At 35.5% G+C, this 16447-nt stretch overlaps 1 protein-coding gene across 1 annotated transcript in view; it reads left to right on the top strand.

Annotated features, from left to right (window-relative positions):
• The window catches only part of LOC150089482 (failed axon connections-like), a 124135-nt gene that overhangs the window by 77689 nt on the left and 29999 nt on the right, over positions 1-16447 (top strand). The window contains exon 2 of the mRNA XM_090389515.1: positions 2874-3076. Within this exon, the coding sequence (XP_090245641.1) occupies positions 2874-3076 (203 nt within the window). The remainder of the gene's footprint in view (positions 1-2873; positions 3077-16447) is intronic.

Here is a 16447-nt window from a genome sequence, read left to right as displayed (position 1 = left end):
GTTAAACCTCGCAGAAAAGTTGCGAGCTTTATTTATTATTTTTTTTTTTGTGATTACCCTACACAGAGTCCTGCTTTTTTTTTTTTTTTTCAACTTTCGGAATCTGATCTCGTTGACACGGCCTCATAGGGAGATGGTTTGGGTTGCAGAAAATCTGCTTGCTTTGAGTGAGTGACTCAAACATAATTCAGATAAAGGTAACTGCTTATTAAACTCCGAATAACCTTGCAACTCTCCTGGAGAAGTTAACGGATTGCTAGGAAGCTGTTTGTTACTTGGTTTTTAGGAGCATTAGCAACTAAGGCCATATTGCTCTGGGGATATGCGGTGGTCATTCCCTGACATTTCCGTTTCCTCCATATTTGGTGGTCACGGGCTCGAACCCCGGACTAATCAAGAATCGTGTGCTACCGCACTGGTGCTTTCTACCTGGCTACGGAGGCGCCTGCTAGGCAGCATGAGAATTCAAGGTTTGGAACTCTGCTGGCAGTGATGTGTGATGCTAAAATCCTACTAGTTGACTAGGAAAGGAATAAGCTGCTACGTAATGCGAACTCCAGGCTAGGCCTTTTGTTTGCGCAACCCAAGGCAGCCGAAATCTCTCTGGTGGGTAATATTTTTTTTTTTATTACCAGATATCTCCTTATGAGGCCGCATTATAACAAGATCTGATTTCTAATTAACTTTTCAACCAATTTTGCAAGCAAAATCGGTTATAATTTAAATTACAATCCAATTCCCTGGAAACTTAACTCAAGTTAAGCCCGTTCTCAAATCATCGTTTGACCGCTACACTAAGTTTTTTAGTTTCAAAAAACTTATCAATGTTTACAGAGAGAAAGTCGTCAGGATTCCGAGAGAATTGCTATGTAGTAGTAAAAACTACGCAAAGTGAAAATATACTTGCTTTACGAAAAATATCGCTATGTACTGTAATGTGCAGTGCAAAAAAATTTTATGTATATATAAAAAAAAAAAATACAGCATCTTTTACAATGTTCTCTAATTTTATATCTTTTGTTTCGGTTGGATTTCCATCTACCAAGTTTCATATCTATTCCCCTCCCCCGCACACAACTGGAGCGCAATAAAATTGGTTATATTTAGATGAATTATTGTTTTAGATTTTATGTTTATAAATTCGTTGGCTGTCTTGAATACAACAGCGACATATAAACGTAAGCTACCAGGCTCGACTGCCTGATAATATTTAGGCTCTCAATCTTAAATGCTATGAGGGAAAAAAAATATATATATATTTATTATCTCTTACTTGATTATAAAACAGAAGACAGTTGAGTTTGATCTGTCATCCTGGAGGGAATACACTCCCAGATCAAACACTGTAATCCACTGGTTGCACTTGACAAACTTTATTTCACACACAACAAAACGAAACTCCTTGCTTTTGGCATTCACAATATCTTCCACACCTAGCAAGCAATATCCATCACTTGATATTGATTTCCATTCTACTACACAATAGCCTACACCACTTTTTCCTAGGCAGAAGTGTATTGTAGGACTCGGCAGTGAATAAAAACAGCGTAATGTCCGCCACAATCTTCCTCAAATTTTTTATGTTATCAAAATAAACTTCAGAATTTCAGTCACCATTATCACTTCACATCTTCGTTGCGCATGTGTCAATCTTAGTTTAAGCTTGATTCTTAGTTTTGTTGGCGTCGTGTATGAAACATCGACATAAGGCAGCATGCTGCCAAATTATTATTAAATTAATCAAAAATAAATAAGATAAAATTACAATAATTAGTGAATAAATGCATCAGGTGCAAACAGCCAACAACTTGTAAAAGATCACAGTAATTTTTTAATTCTGATATTTCAGGGTTGGTTGGTTTGGTTGTTGATGGGTTTCACACATATACGGTACAATGTGTTTGCAAATTGCATGTGTTCTGTGGGCGATTTATAACACAACCAAGGTGACAAAGGGAAAGCAACATATGAAATTTTGCTCATGTTAGGTGAAAAGGTATCAAATTTAATTCGGATTTTTCACTGTAACTGATGGTTACAGACTGAGAGACATCAACAATTCCATGCCACGCGGCCAATTTCTCCACCGTGTATCTGAAACAAGAATAGCTTAAGAAAATCCGAAATCTGTGACTGGAAAATATAGAAATAAAGATAATTGCAACTCTTATTGTGATTGAGTAATGAGATGGTCTGCATCTTTTTGCAAGACAATGTCATTAAACAACCTGCTCTTGTCAAGAACAAGCCAACGTTCAACCATGTAAATACTTCCTTTGCACGTAATTTTTGATCTAGAGAAAAGCCCCTGCTAGGAGTTCAGTGGTAAGAGCATTGTATGTCAGTTAACAGTACTGAATATCTTGACAGATGGGAGGCTGACTATCGCGCCATGTCCTAAACAACACGCTAGTCGCATCTTGACTGGAATCTAATCCTGTGTCTATAAATTCAGGTATAGTCAGGGTTTCGTAATGGATGGACTTATAAGGACATCAGGCCTTATCTGGGACCCTTGTCTAAGGGTCCGTGGAAGTGGAGAGGGACTCCTGTGGAAAAATGCATGTAGGAAAGGCCCAGCTTTTGACTTTGGGCATCGGATCCTTTATCTCATACATCAATGTTTCGTGGAACGTCCTGTACATTAAACCTTAAAATACTGGCAACCCCCTCGACTGCTTTTTGTAGTATAGAAATCGGTGTTCAGTTTCTGACCTTCCAGTATTATTAAAGGCGATAAGAATTTTTTTTTTTTTAGTAAGTAAATCACTGCATACGAAACTCCAACACTGCTCATTGTAAATTTGTTTCAGGTCTAAGCATTCATAAATTGATTAAAAAAGTTTTTTGCTTAATTTGTTTTCTGATTTCAGTCCGTCGACCATAAGATGAAGTTCAAATCAAAGAAAGGCCAACTCCCATTCGTTGAAGTGAACGGATCCGAGATAGCGGATTCGGAGATCATAATCAAAGAATTGGGCTCGCAGTTCAATAAAGATCTGGACATAGACCTCAGCTCTGATCAGAAAAATGTCAGTCATGCCTTTATTTCCATGTTGAACAACCATACGAGTTGGTAAGTATATTTTTTTATATGCAGAAAGAGTAAGGATTGCAATCTAACTTCAGAAAAATATTTCCTTTTCGAGTATTTGATGCAGTGTAGTGTTAATAGAAGCAGTCAGAAATGAATAAAAGGTTCCTGGATCTATTCATTTATTGGAACGGGGAAGTAAATGAATATAATATCGGAAACCACTGGCTTCATAGAGGATACTTCTTATTGGCATCTCGGCGCTTGAATTTTGGCATCATCTTCATTGAAGGTAAGTAAGAAAAATATCGGGAGTGGACAGGAAGCTTCTCCCTGAAATCCTAGGTTTTCGTCCAGCAGAACAGGCAAATAGACCAGACAACACCCATAATTTGAGCAAATAAATTAGTTCTTGGGTAGCCTTAGTGACTTTAAAATTTTTTTTTTTTCTGCTTTTCGTCCAGAACTGTCTGAATCATTTGTATGCAAACCTTGGTGATCCTTGAAACCCAGGGAGCTCGAGGACAACTGGAAGTTGGGAAAAGGATCGTTGACAAGGTGGTTTCTATGCTCATGTGCGCCACGAATGAGCTACATAAGGGTGGTGGCACACGAGCAAACAGTCTTTGGTATTTGATGGATTAGTGAAAGCAGAATAGCAGCAATTGCTCAAAGACACTGTGTGGGCACTTAAGTTTCCCTGGAATGAGTTTGCACGAATATCAGTCATGTCTGATACTTTCTTGCTTCCATTTTTCACACTTGCAGTTAGATTTTATTACCAGTTCTCAAAGAACCCTATCTTGTTGTGAGTGTATGGGTGAATTGAGAAGGTTTTTTTTTTTTTTTTTTCCTGGCTAATGCTATATAAGCTTGCTTTCTTGCATCATGAGCCTATGCTAATTGTTAATCTTTTTATGTAGCTCACGATTGATATGACAATCGCAAACCATAGTGATACTAGCGATATATCGCAACCAATATGTCAATATTGAACATATCGACATACTGGTTGCCTATTTCAGTATATCGATATACTGAAAAGTTATTATGCTTTGAGTTCTTGAACAGCTGACTTAACTTAATTGTTAAGGGGGTACACCCTAACTGGGACAAAGCCGTGAATTGCAAGATGGACTTGGTTTGAGCGTGTGAAGCTCTCACTGATTCTGAAAGTTAAATTTAAACAGCAGTTAGACATTTTTTCTGGGAGCACAGGCAGAAATGGTTTCTGTATTGAGCTGACTACTGATAAATATATAATAAATGACACTGATAAATATATTTCTAACATTTATTTTTAAAATCTGTATGTGCCTTGAAACGTGGAAGGGCAGATTTTGAAGCTCTGTTGTAATATTTGTTTTTCGATCACAATGTTTATTACTTCAAACAATATGATTTTATGTTGGACCTCCAGAAACCAAAAAAGGGAACGCTGGTAAATATATGAATTAAAAGGGCTCCAGTGCGAAAAACTTGCTCTTCTAAATGAAGTAAACTCAGCAAAATTAGATATTTTGCTGTGGAACTGCAATTTCAATTTTAACAGCTTCTAAAGGTTTATTTGCTATAACTGAACCTAATGGAAGCATCCAGCTATTTAGAAGACTGGTAAAAATCTGAGTGCATAACAGTCGGATTTCAGTTTATATTTGGCTGTAATCTTGGCCGCGGAAGAAAACGAAAGACATTTTTCTGCACGTGGGGCAGGTTACTTTTGGTAGCAATGGATTTGTGACCAGAGCAAATCGATAACTCACACAACACGGATGGTGTCCATTTCTAAGTGATGGGGAGGACTCACTTGCTTCGTCGAGAAGCTAAAGTTGGTCGGTGAGTCACCTCGTAATCTCTGTCCTGTCAAAACTAGAGGTCATGTTTTCCCTGCTGTCTTAGATTGCATTAAAAAAATTAATGACGCGAAAAATCTGAGCCTCCCTCTGAGAAATCGTTTTTTAGGAACTATTTCGCACATGTTTCTGTAGGAAAATAAAAGGATACCATAGTATAAGATTTAAGAGTAGTATTAAATTCTTATACTGTAGCTTGAGTGTTTAGCATGTATTGTGAAATATTTATAAAGAAATATGATAGAATCCCAGTAATCCGAAACATTTGAGACTGAACGGTATTTTGGACAATCGATTTTAAACATTTTAGAAACCAGAAAAATGTATTTAGAGAAAACCGAATACACTTACTTAATGCACTGTATTTTAATTCAGTGCATAAAATATATATATATATATATATACACACACACATATACAAGTAGTTCTCGACTTTACGAGTTAATTCGTTCCTAGCCCGCGCTCGTAAAGCGAGAATTTATTTCCCATAGACACAAGGTTAAAAATAGGAGTTACGTTCTCAACAATGAAATTAGTTAGCTAATTAATTTTGTTTAAACAATTATTGATTTATCCAAATAAATGAAAACATAGCCTGTAAAATAAAGCAAATTGTAATAAAGGAGAAATTATTTACGACTTAAATGTTTATCCTTCATCATCGACTAAATGCGCACTCGTTGATCACTCATTATTGGCTCGGCACTCCTTGGTTTGTTGCACAAGGAGTCGTCTTCAGAAATGTTTCAAGAGGCGTTTGTTTCCAAGGTAATCACTTTTAATTATAAATTTCACGATTACATGCATAAGCATTTTTTAACGGCACACAAATTGCAACTAACACGATTCGCGTAACAAGTTTACGAAGCTTAAAAAAAAAATGAAGAGAAGATTCTGAATTTTTGTTATTTATACGATTGAAGATTTCAGTAAAGGGGAAACGCATTTCACCATAATAACGTAAAAAACACAATTCCAGCTATCGGTATTTTCGCAAATGCAAGAAGATAGTTTACTATCCGTTTATAATTGCTTGTAGTAACAGAAAAATCCAATAAACCGGAAAATGAAAATTGTTTTTTGGTCGTCACCTCTAGAAATGTGCTTTAGAAAAATATCACAAAGGCGTTTAAAATTGATATTTATAACGGAACATATGATAACGATGAAAGTGTAGTGCATGGATATCATCATTCTCCTCTTTCTTGGTGATTCCCTTCTACTTCTCTCTCTCTCTCTCTCAGGGTAATGCGGAATTTTTTTTTTTTTGGCTGGTGCAGCATAAGCCTCAGGCTTCCTTGCACCATATGGTTAATAATAATAATAATTAATGATTTGAATTGGTAACTAATACACCTTACAAACCACGCTCATGACCTTTTTATATGGCCTTAAGGTCACGCTCGTGATCTTAAAAATGACATTTTAGAGAGATAAATAGCTTAGTTACATAGCGAAAATTTCAACTTCCGAGATCTTTAAAAAAAAAAATGGTTTCTGGATGCCTCATTTCAAGAAGAATGTAGAACTGCTGGAACGAGTACAGAGAAGGGCAACAAGATTAGTGAATGGAACAAAGGGTTGCTCTTACGAGGAAAGGCTTAAGTTTTGCAAATTAGTGTCTGAAGACTAGGCACCGGCGAGGTGATCTGATAGAGGTGTATAAAGCCTTGAATGGTTTGAGCATGCACAATGCCGATGGGATTCTTCCTCTTGCTCAGAATATTCACCTGAGAGGGCATAAATTCAAATTGAAAGATAGATGTGCGGAAATTTGCCTTTAGCCAGCGGGTAGTTGGTTGGTGAACAGACTTCCATCCTTTGTTGTGGAAGTTGATAGCCTAAATAAATTTAAGGCTCAGCTGGACAGGTATTTCGAACGAACGGAGGGGCGAAATGGGAGGTTTTTTTAATTTTATTTTGGCTGATGCTGCATAAGCTTGCTTTCTTGCATCATATGCCTCTACTAATGCTAACCCAATGTTATTGGGTTCACTTTACGATATTTTAACGATACAATGGTGTCTCTGGAACTGATTAATATCGTAAAGCGGGGTACACTGTATTGCATAGCTACGCACGTGGTTTTGAATGTTTAACTTAATTTTTTTGCAATTAATGTTCATATTTTCGATTTTGTTGATACTTGGGGAAAATACTCGTAAAGTGAACTGTATGTATATGCCTAAGCTATATTTAGCTTAAATAATTGAGCCTTTCGCAGCTTGAAAGGTCTCTTTTTTTTTTTCTCTCTCCTGTGCTACAAGACTACAGCACACCAAGTGTTTTTTTTTTTTGTTTCCCCAATTGTTGCGATTAGGTTCATCTAGTAGTGACTGGAAGGAAGCGGAAAGCACTTTTGGCTGCGGTAGATATTCATCATAATGAACCCCTTCCATATTGAAATTTGGGCTAAAATCTAGTATTTGGGTACCCCTTGTCTCCGCGGGGTAAGCGTAGTCGTAGAACGGAGTGATTGTACGGTCCAGTTCTGTGATTATTGTGGAGGCGTTTTGTTTCTGATTTGTTTTGTCGTCGAGGAGGGAGAGTGCTTAGCTTAGGTAGGGTGTTTATTCCCCCATCCTGCTGTTTTAAAATCGGAAAAAGTTTCCGATTTTAAAACAGCAGGATGGGGGGGGGGGAAGAAATTGGCACCTGCCAATCACTCACTACTTTTTTCCTGACTTTTAGTTGAAGTATGGAATGGTACCCAAGATCTGAATTTAACAAATTTTTTTGATTTGGTTAAGTTTTTTTACGTGTCAAAAGTTGTTATGAAAATGATCTGCAGCTAAAGTGTGCAGTCATTAGTTACTAGTTTTGTGCATTGCTTAAAAAAAAAATTCAAGCACTGTATTTTTATTGGTCTATTTGAACTATTGAAAAAACCAAAGCTTGAGAAGAATGCCAAGCAGATGGATTATTATCTATACATCAATCACAATAATATTGTGCCAAAAAAAGCCTACAAATCAACTATGTTGTATTTTGGCAGTAAGATTATCTAATAATAAATTTGTAGGTTTTTTTTTTTTTTTCAGTCAAGTTCTTGATATGTGGATGAAATTGATATCATACAGAAGCGTTATGTGTCATTGAAATATTAAATTTCAGTTTCCTCAATTAAAATTGAGGATAAAATTAAAGCAAAAAAAAGCTATTTCAGATAATTAGAATTTTACTACTGTGGTTCCTAAATGTACCTATCACAACTTTTTAATTTAGGTCAGTGCCTACTAGCCACTGTACAATTTTTAAGTGTACAGGATCAATATTTTATTAGAGAGAATTAAATAAGATCCAGCATTTTGTTAAGATTGGGCCTGGATAAAAAAAAGGTAAATTGCAGCCATTATTTAATCCACTATATTACTTCTTTGTAAATCTCCTGTAAACCCATCTGGCCCACAAATAAACAGATATTCATTTAATGTAGCAACTCTGAAGTAACCACATTCATGCTCAATGGAGGCCTCCTCAACAATTTATGTTGAGGGAAATGGACCATAATTTGCCATGCTAGTCCAGTGTGGGTTGGCATATCGACCATATTTAACAGTCAGGGACTTTAACTCTGGTACTCTCAAAGAGCAGGTGCTACTGCAGTCCCGCTCCTGACCACTTGGCTATGGAGGCAGTTATAAAGAAAAAAAATTTCACCCCTGCTACATGGAAAGGTCCCATTAATACTCTGTTCACTTTGTTATTCTCAGTTGGAGCATGAATGTGATTACTTCAGAGTTGCTACATTAAATGAATCTGTTTATTTGTTGTGCTAGATGGGTTTATAGGTGATGTACAAAGTACACCTCCTATATTTTATGGCTTTTATTTACTCTATGTAAATAAAAATGGAAGCAGGCATGCATTACAGGTTAGAATATAGGATGGCATCAACAGTTTGTGTGGTTTTGGAGAATATGGACATACCAACATTAAGTTGGTGAATCAGTATAAGGGAGGGATAAAGAAGACCATCAAGAGATTAGAATACAGGAATTAAAGAAGGCATCTGCCTGGTACTCCTTTAGCCTCACAATGGCTTATTTAACATTGCTGTTTTTGCATAAGAAAACAAGGGTAATCCAATCATGCTGTACCCAATGACCTTTGGGGGGTGGGAGTTGATGTGTGAAAGTTATTTTGTTTACAGATAATTCAAAGCATTAAATGCTCTTGGAATAATCTTGTGTGCAGGGGAATAATTCCCCTAGTTATACTTTGCCAGACTAGCTGTTATCACCAAATATTTTTGACAGTAAAAAAAAAAAAGGTTAAGCAGATTTCACAGTTAAGTGTTTCCTAATTATGCTAAGGATATCAACTTGGCTTGTATGAAAGCTGATAATGCTAATAAACCCAATATTCTTGCTGTCACTTGTTTAATTAACCTCTTTAATGACATTGTTGCTTACCACAGAAAGAGTTGTTTTATTCTGAAACTCTGCAGATCACAGGTTGGGGAACACTGCTATATGCCACTTGCTCCCTACTTTTCATCTGGACATGACAGACTTAAGAAATGAGAACAGAGCTTGCTTTAAGCATTGCAATAAGCAGTACCATAAGCTTAATGTCACACTGAAAGTCTAAAGGTTTTCCAGGCATTCAACTTTATTATAATTTGATCAGTAATCCAGCCCCTCCTTCCCTACCTCATATTGCAAGGTTTTGCTGTACAATAGTTATGCCACCATTGGCCTTAATTTTATTTATGTATTTATTTTTTTTCCCCCATATGAAATGCTGTACTATATTTTTAGTTAAGTATGAAATGTTATTCTAATTTCCTAATGTTAACACTTAACGATCTTTATTTTGGTTCAAATGGTGCTTTGATAAAATTTTTGGTAGAAGGAAGGGGAAAACTGGACTATGGGGTTGTGAAAGCACACCAGGAAGAGTAAACAACTATTGATTTCTTCTTTCACTCTGCTATTTATTTTCTTTATGGCTGTCAAACATCAGACTTGGGTAGGACTGTTACGGCTTTTTCCTGATTATACTAACTGGAAAGGGAATTCCTGAATGAGTAATGACCTCCCAAGTGTCATGAATGTTTTATAAGTATAAGGAGGGCAAGCAGTTCACATTATATATTATTAATGTCCTATGTCAAATAACAAGTATGCAGTTGTGCTTCTTATGGCTGCCACTGGGAAGGAATTGTTTAGTTTTCCATGTGAGTAAAATCATGGTGAAAAGTATTAAAAATTACTTTGAGTTTGGTAATGCATGTAGAAATTCTAATCACAGCAAAGTGCAGCATGCATGAACTATGTGGATTTGCAACAAATTTTTTTTTATTTGTTTTATTTTCCATAAATTTTTGCATAGAAATAAAGTGAAGGCATATGTTAAAATGTTATTTTAAAAGGATAATTAAATAAAACTAAATTTAATTTACAATTCTAATTTACTAATTAAGAAATTCAGTTTTAAATTGAGCACATTTTTAATGCGGCTAAGGTTTTTTTTACTTCAGTTTTTGTGCCAAAGCAACTTGGCTATGAAGAGTCAGTTTTAGGGAAGGAGGTGGGTTTTACATGCAATCCTCCCTGAGATAGATAACTCATCAGTCCTCTGTTACTCACTAAGATTTTGTATTGTGATCCCTACTTGTTTCTCCTACCACTGAAAATATACCTCCCTCATTTTGATATATCTAAGTCAGATCCCACTGAGATGTAAAGTTGCCGTGCCTTGTAGTCTATACTTTGACAGCCATTCTTCACATGTACATAGATTAGCACCCTTCACCAATGTGGTTGCTCTTCTTTGAACCTTTTGTAGAAGTTCTGTTTTTTTAAGGTGTAGTCTTCAGACTTAAACACAACATTCCAAATGCAGTCTTGCCATCATATGTAAAAGGACAATGACATCCCTTTCCTTACTTATGAAGGTCCTATATATATATATATATATATATATATCCACTTTTTTTTTTTAATTTCCACAGACCTTCTGACTGCTCTCTTCGAATTAAATCTCCATTGTTTTGTTGGCCTTTAAAGGTAAAATTCCATAACTTGTGTTCCCCTATCTGTTGCTACAATAAATAAACAACTCAACTCCTTTAAAAAAAATAACACTATTTAAGTTGTTTCCATTCAGTAAACTTTGATACTGAATCAGCAACACCTGATAAGAACAAACTCTCAAGACAGGTTTTTCTCATCTAACCTTGTATGTTTGTCTTGTGTTATCATTTGCATTAACTTAATTCTTATGACCATACCTTTCACTAAAACATGCATTGTATTGAGTGTATAATCACTCTAATCCAAGCATAAAGCTTTTAGCTCTTAAATTTCCAAACCTTGATTCTCAGTTATATCTGCTGTCATGCATTTGAAAATTCATTTTTACACACTGATCGTTTATTGCATCATGCTACACTGTTTGACCATTTCTCGAAGTCTAACGTGTACTTTACAAATAACATTTCTGATATTTGCCTAACAGGAAAGTACAGCAATGACAGTAATGCAATATGTTAAGTGTAATTAGTCAATGAAATTTGAGTTCACCTCTAGATTTAAATGATTTCTCTACAAAAGTGATTTCAGTTCTCCTGAAACTGATTTAATTCATTCCTCCCGAAATCATCACTTTCCAAATGAAAAAAACAAATATGGGGAAAATTTGTCAATGTTATTAAGGAAGATTTTGGAATGGCACTTAATACTAAGTCATGAAGGACTTTAACTGCTATACTGGCCACTCCTGAGGAATGTCTACATATGAGTACTGTCCTTTAGCCATCCCTTAATTGCTAGTAATCCTAATTTGCTCCAGTTTATATAATCCTTTACTGAAGTTAAGATAAATAATGTCCAAGTTGTTTCTAACTGTTTCATGAATGTCATAATAATTAGTGAGATTAGTAAGGCAGGAACTTCAAAAACCCACGCAGCGATTCATTAACCTTCTGTTGCTAGTATTTGTATTTGAGAGATGCGACACCTTAATTTTTTTTTTAACTGATAAATTAAATTAAATTAAATCCTTCCATTTTGGCTATCTTTGCTCACCAGTATTCTTTACTCGGTTATGCAGTATTTTATGTTATCATTTTGATATACTGTGATATTATGAATTAAGAGACTTAATTTTTTGCTTGGTGTTTAACAGAGACCACTCAAGCAAAAATGTCAACTTTTTTTCTAGGCAATTCCCACTCCCATGCAGTATCTGTGAGGCACCAGTGACAGGTGTCTAATCTTGCCTTTAGAGCTAAGTATGTTGCAATTCATGATTTATAACAAAATGAGTCTACCTACTGACATAAACTTCTTACAGAGATTCCTAAAATAATTCTAAGTAATCACTGAAATTTTTGAAATGGATCAGAGCTCCTGTTCCCAAATTTGTAGTAAGACTGGGGAGAGAATGCTATTAACTTGAACTTGAAACTGTTCCAGGGGCAAACCAAATATATGTTAAATTTGGTAGCAATCTGCATTTTTATTTTCAATTAATGTGGAAACGTACTTTCATTTATGCGGGTTTTTTTTTTGTAGAAGGAGAATGAGGGCTGTTAAATTGTAACTGGACCTGAAATTTTTCAGAGGACTAACAGAACATAGGTTAAATTTGGATTCAATCCTACATTTTTGTTCTGGTGTAATGAAAAAAAAAATACTTTCATTTATTTGAATTGATTTTGGTAGTCTTTCATTTATGTGTAGTTCTATGGTGGGGAGGGGGCAGGGAGTTTTTTTTTTTTTTTCCAATACAAACTGTTTGGGAAAAATTGCTGGATTTCTGTTTGTCTGACTTTAATGAAATTTGGGATGGCTCAATAAATCTTGCTATGTGAGCCAAATATAAATTTCATGAAAATCTGTCTGCTGGGAGCCCCTCTGTTCCATGGGGGATGGACAGACAGAGATACATGGTGAAGACAACAGGTACTTGCATATATGTGACAAACCTAAGAAGTGTGATTAAGAACTTTCCTTATTATTAGTTTTGTTTTGGTTTTTAACTGCAAATCATCACCTTCAGTTCAGTAAAGTCACAAATTTTTTATAACAAAAAGAATATCCCATAGATGCAACATGAGTATTTGTTGAATTGGGGTGCAAGTGAAGGAATAAATACCATTCCTATCAAGATAGATCTTGTATTGTATCCTTAACCATACTGCACCATCTTTCCCATCCTCTTCAGTATAGATGGGTGTGGGACCTTTCAAGAGAAATGGTCTCATTAACATTTCCAGTGGGATGACTTGCTGAATTGTGGCTTTTTTTTTTTAAGCAAAGAGGAAGTACCTGGAGCCTTGCCTGATTATTTTCACCACATGGAATAAACTAAATTTGAGTTCACCTGTAGATTTAAATGATTTCAGCTTTAGTAGTTTTTTTGATAGACTTGTCAGAGATTGTTACATAACTTGATTTGCAGTGGTCTCTTCTTTCCTTGTTACCATTCCTTTGTGGTGTAAATATGTTGCAACTGTAAAGATCATTGCAAAGTACTTAATCTATACTTAGGTGCACTTCAGAATCATTCTCCACTATGTGCTTTCTATAACTTCTGCTTCCATAAAATAGGTGCCTATCTCATTCACTTTTTTTTTATTATTATTCATGTATGAAAAGAACTTTTTTTTTTTAACTTAGCTCTTTGATAATTTCTCACTTCAGCTTTCACCATTCTTACCTTAATGTAGTTTTGTTGCTTATATGCTTATGATACTCTGTCACAAGGTACTGATTATGTAACTGTCCCATACTTTTGCTCAGTTAAACTGGTAATTGCTTGTCATTCACTTTCTTTTTTGCAACTGCTCTGCTAGAACAAATGCATTTGTGACTTCCAGGATAAATCCCTCAATTACTTTTTCTAATAAACACTTATCTAACAGCATATCTTTCCAATTATACAAAGAAATACATTCATCCACTATAGTTCCCCTCTCCTTTTGACCATGGAAATCTCTTTGAACAGTACCTATTTTGATAGTTTGGTCACTGCCCACTGTTGGTTCCTGTACTGTCAACTTTTAGATCCTTGGTGTGAATCAATCAAGACTATTAAAGCCTTTTGTACTTTCTGTGTTGTAATGAATAAGAATCATTAAGGTGGCTCAATAGATTTCCAGTCTCTAACCTGTCCTGAAACATCTTCAAGCAACACAGTTTGAAGATAAGTTTCATGCATCATGCTGCTCAAGGAATACCTTGTAAGGACCTTTTTACCCATACCATGGCTGAGTTGGTCTTGGGTGAGATCTGTAAGAATATTTTCAACTATCAAATGAGCAAGTCAAACACAGAATGCAACACAGCTTACATAACACCTTTTTTACAAAATCAAAACAACAACAAACCTCTTGTCTATACAAGCAAGGCAGACACTTCTGGATTATTCTGTATTTGCTTAATTTGTTAAATTATGGATAAATCTTACATCTGGCCTAAGTTTCAATACCATGCATTGTTGATGCATCTGAAGGAATATTTCTCCTTGTCAACACCAAATATATTTGAGTGGAACTTGATTTAACCATGAAAATGGCAGCAATAAAATGAATCTTCAGTTGGGAATATAAGCTGATCTTGAGGTTGCATGGTTTTTCAAGCCATGCAACCTGGAAATGCTGGAAATATCATTTAAAAAACATAGCAGCCATATTGACTTATCTTTAAAAGAGATTGACATCACTTTTCTTAATTTGTCTATATAGTAAAAAAAAAAAGGGGGCTTGGGTAAAGAAAGCCTGCACGAGAACGACGACAAACGTCGGATAACTTACGCGGTAAATTAGTTTGCCGATACGGCACTCTAGCGCTGCTCACTCGGTAAACAGACGGTAGGTGTTATCGGACTGGAGCAAAGTCGAGAACGATATACTGATTGACAGGTAGGCGTGGCAAACAATGAAATGATTGGTGGTGGGTGAGAAAGTTTCGTTCCGTTCATTTTATGTTCTTCATTGTGTTTTTTTTTTTTTTTTTTTCTCATATTAAAAGCAGATTTTTGGAGTTGATGAGTGCTTTTACTGTATTATTGGTTTAGGTTTGGTTACGAAAAAAGGAAAATGTTTCTTTGTTTTTCGTTGTATTTCACAACCTGAGCTTAAATGGTAGGTTAGGAAATAAGAGAAGGTTTCCTTGTATTTCGCGACCTAAACTTAAACGTTAGGTTGGGAAATAATAGAAAAAGAAAGAAAGATTCTTTATATATACAGTATACTGAATAGCTATTAAGGTGCTGATTGACGTTATGATACGTGTGTATCCGCATGAGTGTCTTTAAAAATAAAAGTACATTAATAAAAAAATTAATATTTTATTAATAAACAATTTATGTGCTAGTCCACTCATGATTCTAAAGAAAAAAGGTTAGGTTACCCCCTCCATTTCGGGAGAGGTTCAAGCTCCCATGGGATTCAAGTGGAGGTAACCTGACCTATTTTCACCATTAGGGCATATTATTGAACAAGAAAATAAAAATACGGTCATAAAAAAATTTATTTTTTTATGAATGTATTTCTAAATATGACTGATTCTAAAGAAAAAAGGTTAGGTTACCCCCTCCACTTCGGGAGGGGTTCAAGCTCCCATGGGATTCAAGTCGAGGTAACCTGATCTTTTTTCACCGTTACAGTAAATGTTAGGGCATGTACGATTAGGACAAGTTACCATTAGTGCTGGTACAGTGATACTAAACCGATGTTATCGTGTGTTGTGTTCGCGCACCAATCAGCACGTCGTTTGCCACGCCTACCTGTCAATCAGTATATCGTTCTCGACTTTGCTCCAGACCGTTAACACCTACCGTCTGTTTACCGAGTGAGCAGCGCTAGAGTGCCGTATCGGCAAACTAATTTTCCGCGTAAGTTATCCGACGTTTCTCGTCGTTCTCGTGCAGGCTTTCTTTACCTTCGCCTTTACAGTAAATAACAGTAACAAAGTGAATTTACTTGGTTGCTCTATTTACTTCTGTAAAATCCAACAAACTTGAAAGACATTTCTTTTTATAGTTTAATGTAGTACTGTATCCTGTAATTTTTATAAGTCTTTTGGTCAATCATGCCAAAGTGGCTAGTGAACAACCAGAAAAGTGGAAACTGTTCATAAGAACAGTTTGCTAACAAAACTATGGAACAATTAACTTCACCTTAATGTATTTTATCTACTTAAGCAGTTTGGGGGTTTTTTAGTATTACAGTTTTCCATACATTCATATTAAACCCGAACTTGTTCTACTATAGTGATAAACATTCACAAATCAGCCAGCTGATCATTGATTGTTGAAATAAACTTCCATCTGTTGTTGTAGAAGTGGGTGATTTGAGTAAGTTCAAGGAACAACTAGACATTCTTGGAGGGTATGGATGGGTGAAGTGTGTATATTATTATTATTTTTTTTTGTTTTATTAGTTAGCTTTCTTGCATCATTTGCTACTACTCATTTAATTTGCAAATTGTTCTACTTAGTCTGGTTCAACCATTCAAAAATATTTAAGTTCTTCATCACGGGATTATTTTTGTCAGCAGTGGGGCCATTCAAATGAGTGGGGATTGTGTGATCAATGTGCAGATGA

The sequence above is a fragment of the Mastigoproctus giganteus genome, chromosome 2 (genome assembly GCF_048544385.1).
Source record: "Mastigoproctus giganteus isolate SK-2022 chromosome 2, ASM4854438v1, whole genome shotgun sequence".
Classification (NCBI taxonomy): Eukaryota; Metazoa; Arthropoda; class Arachnida; order Uropygi; family Thelyphonidae; genus Mastigoproctus; species Mastigoproctus giganteus.
Note: the sequence above shows the minus strand (reverse complement) of the source record. Positions and strands in the feature narration are given on the sequence as shown.